The 21,692-nt window shown below is 43.7% G+C and overlaps 1 protein-coding gene across 2 annotated transcripts; it reads right to left on the bottom strand.

Annotated features, from left to right (window-relative positions):
* Nucleotides 1–90: 90 nt before the first annotated feature.
* LOC138802190 (hemoglobin subunit alpha-5-like) lies at nt 91–18,787 on the bottom strand. Of its 2 annotated transcripts, none has more exons than XM_069985375.1 (4): nt 18,691–18,787; nt 1,995–2,144; nt 1,205–1,409; nt 91–245 (listed from the first exon to the last, which is right to left on the bottom strand). In XM_069985375.1, exons 2-4 carry the CDS (start codon nt 2,087–2,089, stop codon nt 117–119), a joined length of 429 nt encoding a protein of 142 aa, XP_069841476.1. In that variant the 5' UTR covers nt 2,090–2,144; nt 18,691–18,787; the 3' UTR covers nt 91–116. The 2 variants fall into 2 exon arrangements, with proteins under 2 accessions (XP_069841476.1, XP_069841477.1); XM_069985376.1 differs by lacking the exon at nt 18,691–18,787 and adding an exon at nt 2,433–2,491.
* Nucleotides 18,788–21,692: the final 2,905 nt, after the last annotated feature.

The raw sequence follows: 21,692 nt of genomic DNA, 5'->3' as shown, positions 1-21,692 counted from the left end.
ATAATTCTTCTTCTTTGTCATGTATGTAGTAATCAACACAGAGTCACAAATGATTAAATACATTTTATTGAACTGGTTAAGTCATGTTAAAAACCAGTTATCACACTGAGCCCAGTTTATCTGTACTTGGACACCAGGACGGAGGAGACAGCAGACAGGAACTTGTCCCAGGCAGCCTGAGCGACAGCGTTGAAGTCACCGGGGAAGTGGACAGCCAGAGTCACCTGGATGGAGTGGGACAGCAGCTACAAGAGAAACAGAGTAGCATTAGAATCATACCATCAAATGAATAGTGATTACATAACTGTTACCTGTCTCATCATAGTGAATATAGGATTATTTATTTACTACAGACCCATGGTAATAAAGTAATAGCTCAGAAAATGCAATTTGCTATAAGAAGTCTTATACACAAAAACTTATTATCTATAACAAATATGTTTACAAGCTTTAAAGGAGAAGTCCGGCCCTGGCTGAAATCTTATAGGCAGCAGGGACATGGGTGAACATAACAACCAATTTTTACTTACTCTACCTGTGTCCTCAATCCGCTATGTGACTGGCTACAGGACCCCCACTAGAAGGTTTGAGAAAAAATGCCTGTCCCGCCTGATAGACTGGCCGCTTAGCCAATCAGTGACTGCAGCAGCATCCCAATCCAGTCACTGATTGGCTGAATGGTCAGTCCATCAATCGGGTCATCACGTTGGCTCTGGTGGAGATCCCGGAGATCAGCGGGGGTCCCGCATCAGCGATGCAACACTGAAGTGGCATGGGGAGAGGTGATTTGTGCAGGGGGATGTTTTTCATGTTCCCCCCTGCCCCTGCATGTTGAAACAAAAATTACATGGCCAGACTTGTGCTATGTTCACACACAGTAAAATAAAAGCAAAATATGACTGTGAATGGGTGGAAAGAAATGGCCATATTGTGCAAAAGCAGATTGTAAATAAAGGGCATGTTCATTATTTTTACTGAAATAGTTAATTACGGCTGTTATTCTATACAGGGAGTGCACTCCGGCCAATTTCCCACTGACTTTAATATAGCACATTATTACATTGAATAATTATGGTTGTATTTCGGCATTGTTTTCCTGGGTGAACATTGCAGTATTCCAGATCTTCTAGAAAAAGACATTACTTTTACTTTTTTACTTTTTTTTTATAAATCTTCCTTTATGTATTTTGAATAAATGACTTACTCTAAAGTTTCCAGGGTCAACGATGAGCTTCTGGACATGCAGGTCACTGAGGGTGGACAGGGCACCATCGAGGTTATCCAGGTGCTGGGCAGCATTGACAACGGCATTCACAATCTTCCCTCCATGGGTGCTGAGATCACTGGAGCCATGGCTCAGGTTTAAGTGGCTGAAGTTGATCTTGGTCTGAGGGAAGCTCAGGAACAGCCTGTAGGAAAATCAAAGATGTAGTCACTATAAAGTATTAAAAAAAGAAAATACATGGATAGATAGATGGATGGTGATAATAATGATAATAATATAAATTGTCGCAATAAAATGTAATACCTTTTAGGCAAACAATTGAGAGTATCATAAGTTTATGTGGAGGCATTATACAGTGTAAGGCCATGTTCACATTCTTTAAAACACTGGCCGTTCTGTGACCCAGACGAATTCCAGAAAGGCCGGTGTTTGAGAAGATCATCCCGGCTGGCACTGCAGTACCGGCAGGATGATCTTCATTTCTTCTGAATTGGGATGCGGGCGCACGCTCCATTGTGTGTACTATTCAATGACTAATGGCTGCAGAAAACTGACATGTCAGTTTTTGCGTGGCCACTAGCAATCCAGGCCAGAGGGTATACTATGTGTATACACTCCGGATGGGATTCCCTCTGCAGCACAATGTAAGTAATGTATAAATCGTTGTAAATTGGCAACAATAGCCATGATTAATACTTTACTTACGTTGTGTGAACATGGCCTTACATTTATTAGATATATAGAAATAATAAAGAGAGGTCTGCGTTACCTTTCCAGAATCTCTGCTCCAATTTCATTAGCATGGACCTCAATCTTGACCGCAATGGAGGTGATGGAAGCCTGCTCAGCAGCGGAGAAAGTCATGGTTGGTTCAGGTCAGTGCAGATGAACTGAGTGTGCTAGACCCTTACTTTTATATCTGAACCAAAAAAGAAAGATGTCAGGGATCCATACTGCCTGATATGGAGGCCTATCTCTTTATTTTCCCATATGGTAACCACAATATGCACAACAAAGCACGTAGCTTATTGTGACATAGTCTAATAGCTTTGTTCCCTTATTCAGACACTACTGTATTCAATCCCAAAACACATCTTCTATATTGTTCTAAATTTATGGTCCATGGTCTGTGATTTCTGCCATTTCAAACAATGAATTTTAATACTTTATGCTCAGTATCTATAAAGTATTCTGGACAAGTATTAACCTTTATTCCATGTTTAACGCACTGAATGATTTCTGATCTGGAAACATAAGAGTAGGAGTAATGACATTTGTTTTGCTTAATTAATTAATTAATTAATTAATTAATTATTAGAAGATAAGCAGAAAAATATAATTCATAGCAAAAAAGTAATGACTTTGAAATCCACAATGGAATGACATCCCCTTATGAGCTATGTACTCTTTCACTGTCCCAGCTTTTAACTTGCAGTGCTTTTACAAGGCACAATACAATGCAAGGTCGTGGAGCTATTAACAATTATTGTTATCGGTCGCACATCTCTGTGTAAACAAAATGACGATAAATTTAAGCACCGCACAAATCCTACTTAGCAGGCGTCTTCCTGCTCTTCGACTAATCACTGGGACTTTTATAGGGGCCGATAATAGGCTATTTAAGCGTTCCTAGGAACAATCGTTGCTGATATTTAGTCTGTGTAAAATGACTCTTATAATGTGCATCCTTCTTATTTCTTCATGGTCCTCTGTATAGTTTGAGCATTCATTGTGCATTTATTATATAAGCATGCAGTGATTATTCAGCACCATATGTAATACCAGTACCCTGGCAATAGTGTTACCTCTACAAATAGCACCCTCTGTTTAGAGAATCTAAGCCTTTGTGATCAGGGGCCTCACTTCTCTAGTCTGAATTAAAAATTGTTGCTAAATATGTTGGTGCTATACAGTTTAACCCAGTTCCACACAAGAGCGTAACTGTACTTCCTCGCGCAGCGGTCCCCGGTGCGGTATGTAGCCCGGGACCGTGGCTATTAGCGGGCACAGTCCGATCGCCGTGCCCGCTAATTAAGTCTTCAGATGCAGCTGTCAAAGTTGACAGCTGCATCTGAAGACTTACTGCAGCCCATTCCTGGTGGTCTAGTGGGGAGATCGCCCCCCCCATGATGTTGTCACGGAGGAGCAATCCCCGTGTCTGGTGCCGGCCAGGGTCTGCGCCGTAATTGGCGCTGATCCCGGCTCGGCATTCTATTGCTTTTGGCTGCTGCAGCCAAAAGCAGTAGAACACTGATCTCATTGATCTATGCAGTATAACTATACTGCATAGATCTCTATGAAAGATCAGTGTGCATATACTAGAAGTCCCCCAGGGGGGCTTCTAGTATATGTGTAAAAAAAAGTTACCCATTAATCATAAATAATCCCCTCCCCAATAAAAGTTTGAATCACCCCCCTTTTCCCATTTTATAAATAAAAATAAATAAATAAATGTCCAATGTTTGGTATCGCCGTGAGTGTAATCGCCCAAAATATTAATGTATCACATTCCTGATCTCGCACAGTAAACAGCGTAAGCGCAAAAAAATCCCAAAGTGCAACATTGCACATTTTTGGTTGCATCAAATCCAGAAAAAATGTAATAAAAAGTGATCAAAAAGTCTCATAAGCACAATCAAGGTAGAAAGTACACATCATGGCGCAAAAAATACTACATCACACAGCCCCAAAGATCAAAGGATAAAAGCGCCATAAGCCTGATAATAGAGCGATTTTAAGGAACATATATTTGTTAACAATGGTTTGAATTGAATTGAAGTCATCAAATAAAATAAAAGTTATGCAAGTTGCATATCATTTTGATTGTAATGACTTGAGGAACATATACAACATGTCAGTTTTTCCATAGGAACACAGTGTAAAAACGAAGCCCCCCAAAGAAAGAATTGCGTTTGTTTTTTTTCAACTTCCCCGCACATATAATTTTCTGGTTTCGCAGCATATTTTATGCAAAAATTCAGCCTGTCATTGCAAATTTAAATTAGTGACGCAAAAAATAAGGGCTCATGTGGGTCTGTAGGTGTAAAAATGCAACTGCTATGGCCTTTTAAGCAAAAGGAGGAAAAAACAAAAACGCATAAATGAAAATTAGCCCGGTCCAGAAGGGGTTAAATGTCAACTTTCCCCTGCCTTATGCAGCCGCCGAGGTCCATGTGCAGGGACCCGGCGCTGCCACTAGTTCGGCCCCGGGGGACGCCTTACCTCGCCCCGCTCCTGTCTCTGTCTGTCCCGGCCGGCGCGCGCGTCCCCGCCTCCTAGGGCGCCACGCGACGGCTGCCTTAGATTTAAAGGGCCAGTCTGCCCTTAATTGGTAGGTGCTCTGGTCACTCCCTATATAATCCCAGCATGCCCTACCACAGGTGTTGGAGCCTCTTCATGCTTCCCATAGCGTTTGGCCCAGCTCCCTGTTGTTCCTGACCTCAGTCCTTGTTCCTAGTCCCTGTCCTCTGTCCCGGGCCCTGGTCCCTGTCCGCTGCTTAACCATTGTTCCTGAGCTCTGCCTGCCACCTGCGGTCACGCCTACAGACCTCTGCCTGCATTACCATCTGCCTACTGCTCCTGCCACGCCTCGCCTGCTGTCACTAGCAACCAAGCCAGGGGTAGCGACCTGGGGGTCGCCTGCCGCAGCAAGGGCTCTGGTGAAAACCAGCGGCCCCTTAGACTCCACTCCCTGGTAGGGTTACCACCATCGCTAGTGACAGTTCAGTGGATCCACGACTCCAGGCGTTACATTAAATAAATGTTAGCACTGCATTTTCCCTGTGTTGCTCAATTGGGGCATGCAGTATCACCTTTAGCCTACCTTCACACAATGGCTTTTTTTTGCAAAATAATGGCTGTTGTTTTACAATAATGGCTGTCAATAATCCTCACGAACATTATTTACAGCCGACATTATCAAATGACGGACGTTATTTTGTGTAAAAAAAAAACATTGTGCAAACAAACTGCCGCTCAGTCACATCAGCCAGGACAGGCCAAGTTGTGACGTCATCACAACCTGGGGAAAAATGCCTTCCAGCGGGGGTCCTGAGGCCGTTCACTGCAGGCAGGGAGGTAAGTTACTACTTGTAATCAATTTCCCCCTGCCCCTGCCAGCTGCCTCATTTTAGAAATACCCAGATTTCTGCTTTAAATCTGATAGAAAATAATAGATAAATCAAAGGGATATTTGCAATGGATACCGAAATGTGATATGAACACTGTGATTTGCCCACTATCCTTGTGTGCAAAAACTATATAAGGGACAACTATGTTAAGTGAGTACCAATAGAGTGGGCTCAGCAGTAGCAAATTAACTGTGCTATAGTTTGGCTTCTCACAAAGTGTGCCCTTCAACGACACCATATGTATAGTTCACACAAGGGAGGGGAAGTTGAAGAATTTTTATTTTTGTATAACAGTCATATAGTTACCAAATGCCAGTATACAAGTAACACATATTATCACATACATTTTAGCATTATACTGTTATGGACCAAATCTATATAACACCATATTCTTACTAAAAATAAAGCCAATTACAACAAGGATAATATTACCAATATGTACGCTATACAAGGTATAAGTAACATTCTACACTATTTTTATTTATTACCACTGCTTAATGACTGAATAATACCGCCATACTGTTATTGGATGCAAAACCCTGTACCCAAGATTACCCCCACACAGTGACCATACAGTGATTATGTATTCTTACATGCAGTGACTCACAGGGGATGCAAAATAATGCCCCACAGAATAGTTGCCCCCTCAATAGTGCCCCACACAGTAATTGACCCTATCTAATATTGCACCTTCATTGTAGTTTGTCCCCAATACGAGTAAGTAGCCTCCAAAAGTAAGGGTCCTATTTTACCGGCCTAGGAGGGCCCGATGAACGATGTAAACGAGCACCGATCTGCTAGATCGCCGCTCGTTTACTGGGCCTATTCCACGGCCCGATGATCGTTGAGCGAGGGCTGCAGGGACATCGTTACCGATGTCCTTGCAGCCCTTGCAGCATACATTACCTGTCAGGTCTTCTGCTCCGTTCCGTCCTCCTCCCCGGGTCCGGCGCGCTCTAGCTTCAGAATGGCCTGTCAGCTGACAGGCCACTCAGCCAATTACAGGCTGCGGGGGTCCCGGCCTGTGATTGGCTGAGCGCTCCGTCAGCTCACAGGCCATTCTGAAGCCAGAGCGTGCGGGACCCGGGGAGGAAGACAGAGCGGAGGAGAAGACCTGACAGGTAATGTATGCTGCTGCTGCTTCTCAAATCGTCGGTCGCCCGCTGTGCACCGCTATTAAACCGTAGCGATGCGCGGTGGGGGAACGATAATTTTAGGTCTGGCTCTAAATGAACGATCAGCCGATGACACGATCATCGGCTGATCGTTCTCTCTATTTCACAGAGCGATAATCGGCCGAATCGGGCCGAATGGGGCCGATTCGGCCGATTATCGTTACTGTGGAATAGGGCCCTAAGTTAATTCCCCTACCAGTGTCCCCACACAGTAGATAGCCCACAATTGTGCCCTGCAGAGGGTCCCTATCCTCCTCAAACTAATATGCTACCCTTTGCATGATGTGGCTCCTTTTCCTACAAGATGCGCCCAGTGCAGTGCATTTTACTGCTAAATCGTTAAAAAACCTAATATCGTACCTTCTCATACCTTCGGATATCTTATATGTCACAAATGTCACCCTTACTAGATGGTAGTTACACCATTCCAGAATTTAGAGTCTGTATATTAACATGTTAAATCAATAAATACTCTGCAATAAAAATTAGACAACATGAAGGATAAACATGTGCAACATTTCTTTGAATTCTGGGAAAGCTTTATGTAAATGCTGACCCCAGATGAAAAACAGGCAATCCTCAATAGTTGTGGACACACTGGTTCCAAGAACAACTTCTCCCAGACTCTGCTCCAGTGTAGATAACAGTTAATGGATATGATATCAGGAGGAGGCTGGAAGAGCCATGTGTCATCAGATCTGTAAACCTGAGCAAGGCCTCATTCACATGTTCAGAGCTTAATTCAGTCTTGTGTATTCTTCCTGTCAAATCTGCTAAAAATTATGGCTTCAGCATCTAAGGCATCTATAATTCTGTAATTTTTTGTGTATGTTTTAAATCTATGCAGTACTAGTTAAATAAAATTGTTCAAGTTTAAAAAAAAGATGGGAACCAGTTTGCCCAACCCCTAAAAAGGTCACATGATCGCTAGGCAACCATTTTACTTTGCCATTTCTGGTTTGCTTCAATGTGAGACAGTGGCGTTAATTTCTTCTGCCGTAGTAGTAGTAGTTTTGGGCTAAACTTAGATGCACTCCTGACTTAGCTTGTTTCTCTACGCTTTGGAGAGCAGGAAATGCCAAGAACCGAGAAAAAGCGTCAGAGATACTTTTTGTATTCCATTGTCTTTGCGCGGCTGCAAAGAGGACAGTTTCACCAGCTGTACACTGACCTGCAACATTATCCGAAGAAGCTCTAGAATTATTGCCTGAAGACCATTGCAACCTTTGACCGCCTCCTTGCTGACCTGCGTCCAGGACTCCTCTCCCGAGATACAGTAATGCGGGAGGCCATTTCACCAGTGGAAAGGCTCATTGTGACCCTCAGGTATGTGACACATTTTGGATTAGAATTTTTCATATATAATTATAGATAATTATAACTTTTTTCCCTTTTTTTGTAGATACCTCATCATTGGGAGCTCTTTTGCATCGCTGCATTATGAATTTGCATTGGAGATTTCCACAATAACCTCTATTGTTGTATTGACCTGCGCAACCATCTGGGAGCGTCTGAGGGCCCAATTAATGCCACACACATCCCCCCCAGCCTGAGGATTGGATCCGCATTGCTAAGGGCTTTGAAGCAGCACAGTTTCTACACTGCATTGGTGCTCTGTAACAGACTGAAAAACTACTACTCCCATCAAGTACAGTCACCTGGGCATCATGAGGGATATAGTTCTGCAACCTTGAGAGCCAATATAGTCTATGCGGGCCCCTGTTAGTTATATTCATGCTCCTTCCTCCCACCACCCCACTAATATCATGTTTACTTGTGTAATGCAATAAAGTGAAGACAAAGATTTTCAAAACTATAAAATTTTATTAACATAAATAAAAAACATTTTTTAAACAACAATGTTAAAAAACACCAAATAAAACCCTGTAATACAAATAATTTAAAAGGGAGGTATACAGGTCCTTCTCCAAAAATTAGCATATAGTGCTAAAGTTCATTATTTTCCATAATGTAATGATAAAAATTAAACTTACATATAGTTTAGAATCATTGCACACCAACTGAAATATTTCAGGTCTTTATTGTTTTAATACTGATGATTTTGGCATACAGCTCATGAAAGCTCATGAAAAATATTAGCATATTTCATCCGACCAATAAAAGAAAAGTGTTTTTAATAAAAAAAAAAAGTCAACCTTCAAATAATTATGTTCAGTTATGCACTCAATACTTGGTCGGGAATCCTTTTGCAGAAATGACTGCTTCAATGCGGCGTGGCATGGAGGCAATCAGCCTGTGGCACTGCTCAGGTGTTGTGGCACAGGCCCAGGATGCTTTGATAGCGGCCTTAAGCTCCTCCAGAGTGTTGGGTCTTGCTTCTCTCAACTTTCTCTTCACAATATCCCACAGATTCTCTATGGGGTTCAGGTCAGGAGAGTTGGCAGGCCAATTGAGCACACTAACACCATGGTCAGTAAACTATTTACCAGTGGTTTTGGCACTGTGAGCAAGTGCCAGGTCATGCTGAAAAATGAAATCTTTATCTCCATAAAGTTTTTCAGCCGATGGAAGCATGAAGTGCTCCAAAATCTCCTGATAGCTAGCTGCATTGACCCTGCCCTTGATAAAACACAGTGGACCAACACCTGCAGCTGACATGGCACCCCAGACCATCACTGACTGTGGGTACTTGACACTGGACTTCAGGCATTTTGGCATTTCCTTCTCCCCAGTCTTCCTCCAGACTCTGGCACCTTGATTTCCGAATGACATGCAAAATTTGCTTCCATCAGAAAAAAAGTACTTGGGACCACTGAGCAACAGTCCAGTGCTGCTTCTCTGTAGCCCAGGTCCGGCGCTTCTGCCGCTGTTTCTGGTTCAAAAGTGGCTTGACCTGGGGAATGTGGCACCTGTAGCCCATTTCCTGCACACGCCTGTGCACAGTGGCTCTGGATGTTTCTACTCCAGACTCAGTCCACTGCTCCGTAGGTCCATCAAGGTCTGGAATCGTTCCTTCTCCACAATCTTCCTCAGGGTCCGGTCACCTCTTCTCGTTGTGCAGCATTTTCTGCCACATTTTTTCCTTCCCACAGACTTCCCATTGAGGAGCCTTGATACAGCCTATTTGTTCAGAAATTTCTTTCTGGGTCTTACCCTCTTGCTTGAGGGTGTCAATGATGGCCTTCTGGACAGCAGTCAGGTCGGCAGTCTTACCCATGATGGCTGTTTGGAGTAATGAACCAGGCTGGTAGTTTTTAAAAGCCTCAGGTATCTTTTGCAGGTGTTTAGAGTTAATTAGTTGATTCAGATGATTAGGTTAACAGCTCGTTTAGGGAACCTTTTCATGATATGCTAATTTTTTGAGATAGGATTTTTGGGTTTTCATGACCTGTATGTCAAAATCATCAGGATTAATCTGCTGCAGATCCTGTAGGTGTGAACGCACCCTAAGGTTACAAACACACTTGGCGGGTCTGCAGCGAGTCTCCATGCTGCGTTTTTGCAGCGAGACTCGCTGCAGATCCCGGCCCTATACTTTTAATGGCAGACAAACACGCAGCAGGGATGTACATCCCTGCTGCGAGTTTGTTTGCAGCCCACCCCATTAACCGCCCGGCCGCGGGAGCTGATACTTTACCTGATACCGGCTCCGGCGGTTCCCGATGTCTTCAGCAAGCCGGAGCAGGGACCAGGTGAAGTATATGCTCCAGCCAGCCGCCCGCAGCCCCGGCCGCCCGATCGCCCCCCCGCAGCACCGATCGCACGCCCCCCCCCCGCAGCACTGATCGCACGCCCCCCCCCAATCGTCCCCCCGCAGCTCCGGCCGCTCGATCGCCCCCCGGCAGCACCGATCGCCCACCTGCAGCCCCCATCGGGGGGGGGGGGGAGGCGATCGGGCGGCTGGGGCTGCAGGGGGGCGTGCGAGCGATCGGTGCTGTGGGGGGGCGAGCGATCGGTGCTGCGGGAGGGGGGGTTGAGGGGGGGGCGTGCGATCGGTGCTGCGGGGGGGCGTGCGATCGGTGCTGCAGGGGGGGGGGCGATCGGGCGGCCTGGGCTGCGGGTGGCTGGCTGGAGCATATACTTCACCTGGTCCCTGCTCCGGCTTGCTGAAGACATCGGGAACCACCGGAGCCGGGATCAGGTGAAGTATCAGCTCCGGCGGCCGGGGGGTTAATGGGGTGGGCTGCAGACAAACTCGCAGCAGGGATGTACATCCCTGCTGCGTGTTTGTCTGCCATTAAAAGTATAGGGCCGGGATCTGCAGCGAGTCTCGCTGCAAAAACGCAGCATGGAGACTCGCTGCAGACCCGCCAAGTGTGTTTGTAACCTTAAACAATAAAAGACCTGAAAATATTTCAGTTGGTGTGCAATGATTCTAAAATATATGAAAGTTTAATTTTTATCATTACATTATGGAAAATAATGAATATGCTCATTTTTTAAAAAGGACCTGTACATGACTCCTCTGCATGCTGGCTAGGTTTTGGGAGTGTGGCTGATGGTGGTGCACTTTCTCCCCGTGGCTACCATAGTTTTGGATGTAAAACTCTTACAGAAAGAGTGGATTTCATAGACTTCTATGGGAGGATCCGGAAAAAAAGGATCCGCACTAGGACATGTCTTTTTTTTTTACGGCCAGAATTGCGTACATGTAATCTACTGTGTGAGTGTACTGAGTGTGAATAGACTTATAAAGTCAATGCACACTATCTAGAAAGAAGCGTAATTGCCAATCTGCAATTATGAGCAGAATAACGCATAACACCAATAGTCTAACCTGAAAAGCAATAGCAAGCTGAAAGTATTTTATTACGCTGCATTTCTTATTCTTGTGTAGTTTATAAACACTAATATGGGATGTACCTTAAAACTTAGGAATTTAGCTTGATTCCTAATTCAATGCACAGGATTTTACCTATTTTGTCAATTATTTTTGCTAAACTCCGTAAAAAATTAAATATTAGGGAACCTGTGAACATGTACCATGTCTGCATTATGCATATCAAGAAATTCTTATTACTGAGTAATTTTGCACCTCACAATCTGCCAGTCTACACCTTAATGACATCAGAACACTATACCCTCTATGGCTCGATTTTCAGCTATCATCTGGGTTTGCATTATGTCCTCACTATACAATAGTTGCATTCTTAAGAAAAATTAAAGACTAAAAAAGATATGCAAGCACACACACATCTAGATGCATATGGTTGAATGCACTGCAAAATATGGCTATGTTCACACATAGTATTTCCGTCACGTCAGCCTTTTGATCAGTATTTTTTCAACCAAAATCATAAGCAAACTGACAGGTCAAAATTAAAGAGAAAGCTTTGCATGGTTTTTTGTGTATTCAACCCATTCTTGGTTTTGGTTGAAATAAGACTGATGGAAAAGTGAACATAGCCTATATGTTTTAAAAAAAAAGAATTGGGGACCCTCAAGTTATTTCTATAGAATTTTGTCTGCTGCTTATGAAAATGCTGTTTGCCCACGAGAAGATGAATGACAAAAAGTTGGTGTGATTTGTATGAACTAAGATTTTAAATTCAGATTTGACAGCAAGAAAAAAAAACTGAAAATATGCAAAAACAATATCAATGTGTCAATGTATACATAGATTAACTAAGCTGACATTCAGTAAACAGACCTAACCACACATCTCCACCCTGAGTCCAAGACTGCTGGATCATCACTTACACTGTGGTGTTATCAGAACTATACTGACTACTAGAAAACATTGTTAACCGCTGCTGCCTTGTTTATTCAGCTATATAGGATTACAAATGACATTACATAAGAATGAATAGAGCCGCTAGTCATGTGCCATTCCTGTGGCTCTATTTATTACACAGAAGCTGGGGCTTGAGACAGAGATCGGTAGGGGGTACAGAAGTCACCCCCCCCCCCCCAACGATCCGCTGCCTGTATGGGACCCGGCCCGTTTAACCCCCGCCGGCTGTGTGTGCAGCTCCAGGCTCCCCTCGCTCCCCATCAGCCAGTCAGTGCTGCCGTGCATAGATCGGCTCATGAGGAGCGAGGGGAGCGCCACACACAGCTGCGGCGTCGAGCAGGTAATGTTTGCTCAGGGCCGGGGCTGCGGGCAGGCGGGCGGCGGCGGGGGGGGTTTAAAGGGGCCAGGTCCCATACAGGCAGCGTGTATGGGACCCATTCAGCTTTGCACTACAGGAACCGTAGTGGATTTCCCTGCAAACTCGCAGCAGTAAATCCGCTGCGGATCCGGTATGTGTGAAGCTACCTTTAATGGTAAACTAGTCTTTAGGACTTTAAAAGTAAAAGCCATATTAGACAGCCCAACACATGCTGCAAGCAAATGCTGACCTGCTAGAGCTCGATAATGATGCAGCCAGGGCGGCATGAACTTCCTTAGTGATGTACATGCAGCCCTTTGCTTTAAACACCAATCAGCCGCACATCTCTTATTACACGGACAGATGTGTGGCCAACGAGGATCATCTTTCAACATGATCTGGGTCCCTTTAAAAGCGACCGGGGTCCCTTTAAGAGTGACCTGGATCCCTTTAAGAGCAAAATGGGTCCCTTTAAGAGCAACCTGGGTGCCTTTAAGAGTGAAATATGTCCCTTTAAGAGCGACCTGGGTCCCTTTAAGAGCAAAATGGGTCCCTTTAAGAGCAAAATATGTCCCTTTAAGAGCAAAATGGGTGCCTTTAAGAGCGACCTGTGTCCCTTTTAGAGCGAAATCGGTCCCTTTAAGAGCGACTTGGGTCCCTTTAAGAGCGACTTGGGTCCCTTTAAGAGCGACCTGGGTCCCTTTAAGAGCGACCTGGGTCCCTTTAAGAGCGACCTGGGTCCCTTTAACAGCGGAATGGGTGCCTTCAAGAGCGACCTGGGTCCCTTTAAGAGCAAAATCGGTCCCTTTAAGAGTGACCTGGGTCCCTTTAAGAGCGACCTGTGTACCTTTAAGAGGGAACTGGGTCCCTTTAAGAGCGACCTAGGTCCCTTAAAGAGTGAAATGGGTCCCCTTAGGAGCGACCTGGGTCCCTTTAAGAGCGACCTGGGTCCCTTTTAAGAGCGATCTGGGTCTCTTTTAAGAGCGATCTAGGTCCCTTTAAGAGCAACCGGGGTCCCTTTAAGAACGACCTGGGACCCTTTAAGAGTGACCTGGATCCCTATAAGAGCGAAATGGGTCCCTTTAAGAGCGACCTGGGTCCCTTTAAGAGCGACCTGGGTCCCTTTAAGAGCAACCTGGGTCCCTTTAATAGCGACCTGGGTCCCTTTAAGAACTAAATATGTTCCTTTAAGAGTGAAATGGGTCCCTTTAAGAGTTAAATTGGTCCCTTTAAGAGCGACCTGGGTCCCTTTAAGAGCGAACTGGGTCCCTTTAAGAGCGAAATGGGTCCCTTTAAGTGCGGCCTGGGTCCCTTTAAGTGCGACCTGGGTCCCGTTAAGAGCGACCTGGGTCCCTTTAAGAGCGACCTGGGTCCCTTTAAGACCAAAGTATGCCACTTAAATAACAAAATGGGTCCCTTTAAGAGAGACCTGGGTCTTTTTAAGAGCAACCTTGGTCCCTTTAATAGCGACCTGGGTCCCTTTAAGAACAAAATATGTTCCTTTAAGAGTGAAATGGGTCCCTTTAAGAGTAAAATTGGTTTCTTTAAGAGCGACCTGGGTCCCTTTAAGAGCGAACTGGGTCCCTTTAAGAGCCAACTGGTTCCCTTTAACAGCGAAATGGTTCCCTTTAAGTGCGACCTGGGTCCCTTTAAGTGCAACCTGGCTCCCGTTAGGAGCGACCTTGGTCCCTTTAAGAGCGACCTGGGTCCCTTTAAAAGTGACCTGGGTCCCTTTAAGAGCAACCTGGGTCCCTTTCAGAGCGACCTGGGTCCCTTTAAGTGCGACCTGGGTCCCTTTAAGAGCGACATGGGTCCCTTTAAGAGCGAAATGGGTCCCTTTAAGAGCGACCTGGGTCTCTTTAAGAGCGACCTGGATCCCTTTAAGAGCAAACAGGGTCCCTTTAAGAGCGAAATGGGTCCTTTTAAGTGCGACCTGGGTCCCTTTAAGAGCAACATGGGTCCCTTTAAGAGCAAAATGGGTCCCTTTAAGAGCGACCTGGGTCTCTTTAAGAGCGACCTGGATCCCTTTAGGAGCGACCTGGGTCCCTTTAAGAGCGACCTGGGTCCCTTTAAGAGCGACCTGGGTCCCTTTAAGAGCGAAATGGGTCCCTTTAAGTGCGACCTGGGTTCCTTTAAGAGCGACCTGGGTCCCTTTAAGAGCGAAATGGGTCCCTTTAAGAGCGAAATGGGTCCCGTTAAGAGTGACCTTGGTCCCTTTAAGAGGGACCTAGGTCCCTCTAAGAGCGACCTTGTCACTTTAAGAGCAAAATTGGTCCCTTTAAGAGCGACCTGGTTACCTTTATAAGCGACCTGGTTACCCTTAAGAGCGAAATGGGTCCCTTTAAGAGCGAAATGCGTGCTTTTAAGAGCGACCTGGTTCCCTTTAAGAGCAAAGTATGTCACTTAAAGAGCAAAATGGGTCCCTTTAAGAGAGACCTGGGTCCCTTTAAGAGCGACCTGGGTCCCTTTAAGAGCGACCTTATCACTTTAAGAGCAAAATTGGTCCCTTTAAGAGCAACCTGGTTACCTTTAAGAGCGACCTGGTTACCTTTAAGAGCGACCTGGGTCCCTTCAGAGCAAAATAAGTCCCTTTAAGAGCAAAATGGGTGCCTTTAAGAGCGACCTGGGTCCCTTCAATAGCGAAATGGGTCCCTTTAAGAGCGAAATGCGTCCTTTTAAGAGCGACCTGGTTCCCTTTTAAAGCAAAGTATGTCACTTAAATAGCAAAATGGGTCCCTTTAAGAGAGAACTGGGTCCCTTTAAGAGCAACCTGGGTCCCTTTAAGAGCAACCTGGGTCTTTTTAAGAGCAACCTGGGTCCCTTTAATAGCGACCTGGGTCCCTTTAATAGCGACCTGGGTCCCTTTAAGAACGAAATATGTTCCTTTAAGAGTGAAATGGGTCCCTTTAAGAATGAAATTGGTTTCTTAAAGAGCAACCTGGGTCCCTTTAAGAGCCAACTGGGTCCCTTTAACTGCAAAATGGTTCCCTTTAAGTGCGACCTGGGTCCCTTTACTTGCGACCTGGGTCCTTTTAAAAGTGACCTGGGTCCCTTTAAGAGCAACCTGGGTCCCTTTCAGAGCGACCTGGGTTCCTTTAAGAGCAAACTGGGTCCCTTTAAGAGCGAAATGGGTCCCTTTAAGAGCGACCTGGGTCCCTTTAAGAGCGACATGGGTCCCTTTAAGAGCGACCTGGGTCTCTTTAAGATTGACCTGGATCCCTTTAGACCTGGGTCCCTTTAAGAGCGACCTGGGTCCCTTTAAGAGCGACCTGGGTCCCTTTAAGAGCGACCTGGGTCCCTTTAAGAGCGAACTGGGTCCCTTTAAGAGCGAAATGGGTCCCTTTAAGAGCGAAATGGGTCCCTTTAAGAGCGAAATGGGTCCCTTTAAGTGCGACCTGGGTCCCTTTAAAAGCGACCTGGGTCCCTTTAAGAGCAACCTGGGTCCCTTTAAGAGCGAAATGGGTCCCTTTAAGTGCGACCTGGGTCCCTTTAAGAGCGACCTGGGCCCCTTTAAGAGCGAAATGGGTCCCTTTAAGAGCGAAATGGGTCCCGTTAAGAGCGACCTTGGTCCCTTTAAGAGCGACCTGGGTCCCTCTAAGAGCGACCTTGTCACTTTAAGAGCAAAATTGGTCCCTTTAAGAGCGACCTGGTTACCTTTATAAGCGACCTGGTTACCCTTAAGAGCTAAATGGGTCCCTTTAAGAGCGAAATGCGTCCTTTTAAGAGCGATCTGGTTCCCTTTAAGAGCAAAGTATGTCACTTAAATAGCAAAATGGGTCCCTTTAAGAGAGACTTGGGTCTCTTTAAGAGCAACCTGGGTCCCTTTAAGAGCAACCTGTGTCTTTTTAAGAGCAACCTGGGTCCCTTTAATAGCGACCTGGGTCCCTTTAATAGCGACCTGGGTCCTTTTAAGAACGAAATATGTTCCTTTAAGAGTGAAATGGGTCCCTTTTAGAGTGAAATTGGTCCCTTTAAGAGCGACCTGGGTCCCTTTAAGAGCCACCTGGCTCCCATTAAGAGCAAAGGGACCCAGGTCGCTCCTAAAGGGACTCATGTCGCTCTTAAAGGGACGGGAGCCAAGTTGCTCTTAAAGGGATGGGATCCAAGGCGCTCTTAAAGGGACGGCACTCAGGATTAAAGTTTCTCTTAAAAGGAAGTCACTAGTAAAGGGGCGCTCTGGAAGTCACTGGTAAAGGGGCGCTCTGGAAGTCACTGGTAAAGGGGCGCTCTGGAAGTCACTGGTAAAGGGGCGCTCTGGAAGTCACTGGTAAAGGGGCGCTCTGGAAGTCACTGGTAAAGGGGCGCTCTTTTTTTAAGCACTATATATTTTCCTGGAAATGCAAATCTAGTTATTCAGTTACTATTGCACAGACGTATAAAGGCTGGGTTCACACTATGTATATTTGAGGCTGTATGTTTGAGGCTGTATAGCAACCAAAACCAGGAGTGGATTGAAAACACAGAAAGGCTCTGTTCACATAATGTTGTAATTGAGTGGATGGCCGTCATTTAATGGCAAATATGTGCTGTTATTTTAAAACAACGGCTGTTGTATTGAAATAATGGAAGATATATACCGTTATATGGCGGCCATCCACTCAATTTCAACATTGTGTGGACAGATCCTTTCTGTGTTTTCAATCCACTCCTGGTTTTGGTTGCAATGAGGACCTGACATGAGGACCAAATACAGCCTCAAATATACATAGTGTGAACCCAGCCTTAAATTGCACAAAGTCTCTATTGCACCGTAGTTATTGCATGATTATATTTATTTTCACAAAAATTGCACATAACTCCCTTATTGCAACAGTCTCTTTTCCAAGTGCTTAAATCATAGTGCCATTTTCTTGCATAACTTTTTTATCATTAGTAAAGTTACTTCCCTTTAGAAGTCCATTCAGACACAATACTTGTAGCCCTACGCGTTTCTTGTGCAATAAATCATCAGGGGCTCGTTGCGCTTCATTGCAGGGTATCCATGTGAACAGCACCGCATGATGGTGTGGCCATCATCAGTGCTGTTCACATGGATACCCTGCAATGAAGTCCCAATGCAACAAGTCCATGATGATTTATCGCACAAGAAACGCGTAGGGATACAAGTATCGTGCTAATGATAAAAAGGTACATGTGTCTAAAAAAAGTTACGCATGACAAGAAAATGGGACTATGATTTAAGCACTTGGAAAAGAGAAGGTTTCAATAAGGGAGTTATGTGCAATATTGGTGAAAATAAATATAATCGTGCAATAAGTGCAGTGCAATAGAGACTTTGTGCAATCTAAATACATCTGTGCAATAGTAACTGAATAACTAAGCCAGTCTAGATAATGAATTGAACATATGAACTTGATACATGCAGGACTATGATCGGTTGTATATTATGGGCAACTAGATGATGGCCATGAAGGCCATGAAGATTGCAATATTGGTACATATTGGTATCAGTTTTCTTTTGATGTTTTTTTTTCACAATTATTATTTTTATTAATGATTCAACAAAAGTTATATTTTATAGTAATTTCCAATGCCTCAGTGACCATTATATATACATATATACATATATATACACACATATCACTGACGGGAAGGGGTTAAAATGTATTGATAGAGTAGATAAAAAGAGCATTGCATGCACAGTAGAGATTTTATAGTTTGATGCTTTAATATGCAAAATGTATGATTTAAGTTCTTATATATAGTAGATATACACAATAATGAGGCAGTTTATTTGTCAAAGGAAGGTTATCACAGTGGTGAAATGCAGAGTGGGCCCTTCCAACGCCCAGTGCTTACCACTGCAGATTATTGTACAAAACCAGTGGATTTCTAAATAGGAAGACACAAGATACATTTGGGTGTGATCCATGGTGGTGGGCAAGTGTCCTGCTGACCCTTCCTCTATAAAATCCAAATGAGCTGAGACACAGCACAAACCTCTCAGATCTTAAAGGGGTATATCTTAAAAAAACGAAATTAAAAAATTGTATTGCCTGTTTTGCTTAGAGGGACATTCTTTGGTTCCGTTATAGAACATAAAAAGAAAGTCAGACAAATCAGTAATAGTTAAACATAGTTTATTGAAAAAATAATATATCACTTACCACACTGTCACACTTCATTGATGAGTTCCGAAATGGGTATCGTCAGGAAAATATCACCAAGCCTTTGCGACAGGTCACTTCAGGCTGCTTTAGGCGTCCCTAACACTGCTGTCAATGGATGATCAACAAAGGCGTGGTGATGGTTAATTGCTTATATACCATTAAAAGTAGGCAGTTACAGATCCAACAAGGTCAAATAAGATCAAGGCCAAATAATGTTGGATGATGTCCCAGAAGAAGTACCCATCCCATAATATGTCAAGTTTGACAAAGGGAGGATATAATACTGTATCTAAACCATTACACAATACGTGAGTTGAAGTCAAGGTTAAATAAACTGACTATGTATGTAAGTGTGGTGGGCACTGCCAATCTCATATCAATAGCAAAAAGGGTGCAACACAGTAGCTAGCCAAAATATGACATGAAGAAAAATAGAGAAAAAAGCGGCTAGACTAACCAAAAGTAATGCACACTCAATATGTCAAAATATCAAAAATAGTTTATTTATAACCAACAAACAACAGCAAAATTGTTAAAACCACTTAAAAAGGCCTAAAAGGCCAAGATGTCAATACACAGGTGCCCTTACAATATTTAGGGCAACAAGTAATGTGCCAGACGAGGAACAACCCTCACAATAAATGTCCTGCCAATAATGCACTAAACATAGAGAAAAACATTATGAAAGCAAAAAGATATCAAAATATATATAACTCCTGATGAAGTTATGGTGGCATAACGGAATGCGTGGGGTGTAGGTGCTGTGTGCCAGGGGAGGTCCTGCCATTGCGGTTATTACTTTCTATATTATGATTTAGGTTATTGTGGTATGATTTGACATATATTTATATATATAATTTCTATGAACACGTGTTATATATATTTTGATATCTTTTTGCTTTCATAATGTTTTTCTCTATGTTTAGTGCATTATTGGCAGGACATTTATTGTGAGGGTTGTTCCTCGTCTGGCACATTACTTGGCCCTAAATATTATAAGGGCACCTGTGTATTGACATCTTGGCCTTTTAGGCCTTTTTAAGTGGTTTTAACAATTTTGCTGTTGTTTGTTGGTTATAAATAAACTATTTTTGATATTTTGACATATTGAGTGTGCATTACTTTTGGTCAGTCTAGCCGCTTTTTTCTCCTGTTTTCTTAAGGTTAAATAAACTGACTTTTATGGTCGGCCATGTTGTATGGCGGCACCATGACAGTATGGTTCGACGCTATTTTATAAGGTTCGCTGCCATCTTGGTGATTAGGCAGACATTTTATGTGCTCTGACCGCCATTTTATATGCTTACCGAAGTGATTTTAGCTTTTGTATCACATTCCACCCTAGACAGGTCATGTAATCTTATATGTGCCATAAGCTACCCTAACTGTTTGGCGCCTGGTTGGTTTACACATTATGTACAAGGATGTAATGTATTGAATACAACAACAACTTGTGATTAAAAGAACTATTATTCAGATTATGATCCCAACAGCCTGTCGAAGATATCCAAGATCGGGCAGGAACGCTAATAGCAGCAGCTCTATTTTGTAATATTGCTTTTTTATATGAGTGCAGGTCTAATAAAATATCCTCTAAAATAGCACTGGTAATATTTATATTTTTTACCATAAAACAAACCATGCGTGCTATAGTGCGATGATTATATACAGCTAAACCAGGTACTCCTACCAGTGTTGCAGCTAAACCTATATACTCTGCTCGTGATAGAAGCTATACATCATCATCACAATCCTCAGACAGCTGTTCAATGCTCCTTTTGTGTACAGCCCATTTCTGTGGGGTAGGAACCATCATTAACGCTAACCTAGCTAAGGCACATAGCCCCCTGCTTACTTTAGCAGGTATATAAATATAGCTACTATTACTGCAAGATAAAACCCATCCTGGTGGTAGAGGTACATGGTTATATAGCGATGGAGGGGTCAATGTCCTATTACATTGCATTCGCCGTCCTATTTTTAAAACTTAACAATCACTTTCAGTTCTATTGCATAAACAGGCATAATAAGGACTTATCCAATCTCCTTGTGCAAGTAAATCAGCTTCTTCTAAGTCGATCGTTTAACGATTTTGAAGCAACGATTTGGTTTTTATGACGATCAGCGTTTAGACAAATAAATCGTTAGAAAAATCTTTTGAAAATTCGTAAGAAAAATCGTTATTGCAATCGTTTTTAAGATTGCTTAAGCCCATCTTTTACATAGGGTAAATCGGTGAAAGATTGTTTACACGAAGCGATCTGCGAATTTTCAGCGAACGACGATTTGAAAACATGTTGAAAGATTAAAATGAATGATTTCTCGTTCGTCGTTTGATCGTTTGCTGTGATTACACTGTTCGTTTATGCGAAAATTCAAACGATAATCGTTCCGTGTAAACGCAGCATTAGTTTTTGTAATTGATGTTTTAACATCCCATTCATTCGCTCAATTAAGCCTGTAGCTTGGGGGTAATAAGGGATATGAATAGAGATGAGCGAACCGGGTTCGGGCTCGAGTCCATCCGAACCCGAACGATTAGCGGGGGCTGCAGAACTTGGATAAAGCCCTAAGGCTATGTGGAAAACATGGATATAGTCATTGGCTGTATCCATGTTTTCCAGACAACCTTAGAGCTTTATCCAAGTTCACGTTCGGGTTCGGATGCACTTGAACCCGAACCCGGTTCGCTCATCTCTCTTGGGCAAATTGTTGTACTCTTTTGTTTTTAAAGTGGCTACCATTGTCGGATTGAATTTGCAAAGGTACGCCATGGTACAACACTATATTTTCCACAGGCGAATGGTAGAAGTAGCATTAGCAAACTTACATGGGTGTACCATCAGTACACCTGAATAGGAGTCCACTGCAGTCCAGGCATATCGGCAACCTTGTCCCAATATTTGCCAAATTTGTCCAGGTAATGTGCCTCGCAAGATGTGTCCCTTTACCACCATGGGCACTACTCTGTGCTGTGAATGTTGACACACAGGACACTG

This window comes from Dendropsophus ebraccatus, chromosome 9 (genome assembly GCF_027789765.1).
Source record: "Dendropsophus ebraccatus isolate aDenEbr1 chromosome 9, aDenEbr1.pat, whole genome shotgun sequence".
In the NCBI taxonomy this organism is placed as follows: domain Eukaryota; kingdom Metazoa; phylum Chordata; class Amphibia; order Anura; family Hylidae; genus Dendropsophus; species Dendropsophus ebraccatus.
The sequence above is the reverse complement of the archived record's forward strand: the minus strand, read 5'-3'. Positions and strand labels throughout refer to the sequence as shown.

Bases quoted from the DNA above. Each gene is read 5' to 3' on its own strand.
- LOC138802190 (XM_069985375.1), bottom strand. From the start codon at position 2,089: ATGACTTTCTCCGCTGCTGAGCAGGCTTCCATCACCTCCATTGCGGTC. The intron at 1,410-1,994 runs GTAACGCAGACC...ATTTTCCTACAG, and splicing joins GGAGCAGAGATTCTGGAAAG to GCTGTTCCTGAGCTTCCCTC. The intron at 246-1,204 runs GTAAGTCATTTA...TTTCTCTTGTAG, and splicing joins TTGACCCTGGAAACTTTAGA to CTGCTGTCCCACTCCATCCA.